At 30.0% G+C, this 1,238-nt stretch overlaps 1 protein-coding gene across 1 annotated transcript; it reads left to right on the top strand.

Moving 5' to 3' along the window:
- LOC121770237 (non-specific lipid-transfer protein 1-like) lies at positions 1-636 on the top strand. The gene is made up of 2 exons (XM_042167008.1): positions 1-377; positions 475-636. Exons 1-2 carry the CDS (start codon positions 49-51, stop codon positions 482-484), a joined length of 339 nt encoding a protein of 112 aa, XP_042022942.1. The 5' UTR covers positions 1-48; the 3' UTR covers positions 485-636.
- Positions 637-1,238: the final 602 nt, after the last annotated feature.

The following is a 1,238-nucleotide window of genomic DNA, read 5'->3' as shown; positions in this document are numbered from 1 at the left end:
CCAAGCATCCCAAATTATAACAATATAACACAAAAAAAAAATTAAAGAATGTCAATTGTGAGTAAGGTTGTCTTGGTGATGGCTATCTGCGCTTTTGTGGTGGCGACCAGCGCAGCCGACTGCCAGCAGGTGCTTACGCAGCTGCAGCCGTGCAGGAACTACCTGAAATCGGGCGGTAGCGTCCCTGCAAACTGCTGCAAGGGCGTTGTCACGCTGAACAAGGCCGCCACCACGGCAGCTAAGAAGCAACAATTTTGTAAATGTCTGCAATCTGAGGCCAAATCTTTAGGCGTTAACACTAAGTATGCTCAAAGCTTGCCTCAGAAGTGTAAGGTTAATATTGGCTATCCAATTAGCTACTCCTTTAATTGTAACAGGTAAATTATTTTATTTATTAATTAATTTATCTATTACTACTGATTTGTTTTATAGATATTATACGTGTATTTATTAATAAATGTTGTGTTTTTGCAGTATCCATTGAGGAAATGTGTGATTTCGGAGTATGGCCGTAATATACTAGGGTTTAATTTGTTATGTAATATTTATGGTTTCGATTTTTAGTTTTGCCTTTTGTAATAAGACGTGCGGTGGTTTGGTTTATTTGTCTATTAATAATTAAGTTGTTACCATTGATTTGCTTGTTTATTTATTTAATGAAAATGTGGTAAGTTATAATTAGCAACAAAGAAAGAAATAAAATACAAGGGTCAAGGCAAGGAGTGAATATTTCACTAGTATATTAAAAAATCAGTAATAAATAAAAATAATAATTATGCAAGTGAATCGACGTAAAATCACAATTTCCAAACATTAAAAAAAGTAAAAAATTCGACCTAGCAATATATCAGTTAAATTAATAGTTTTTGGGCTGGCTATGTTAAACACAAAACTGACTATTCACATACCAAACAATATTAGTTCAGTTAGCTAAGAACATCTTGAACTATTTATATTGAACTCAAATCCATTATATTATAAATGACATATTAAATATAATTTTATTATAATCATTTATACTAAACTCAAACTTAAAAGAATATTCTCTATATTATGGTTTTTTTACTCATAAAATTTGAATTTTTTATGTTTTATTTTAATGTAAACCTAAAAATAGATATTTTTTACTCAAAATTAAAAGTGAAATTGATTTTGAAATACTACCATTGAAACTATAATTCTCTATCTCATTTTAAAATTTTTGTATTCCATTAGAAATGGTCTAACTTTCTCTACTT

Source organism: Salvia splendens, chromosome 2, assembly GCF_004379255.2.
Source record: "Salvia splendens isolate huo1 chromosome 2, SspV2, whole genome shotgun sequence".
In the NCBI taxonomy this organism is placed as follows: Eukaryota; Viridiplantae; Streptophyta; class Magnoliopsida; order Lamiales; family Lamiaceae; genus Salvia; species Salvia splendens.
This window is presented reverse-complemented; position numbering and strand designations above follow the sequence as displayed.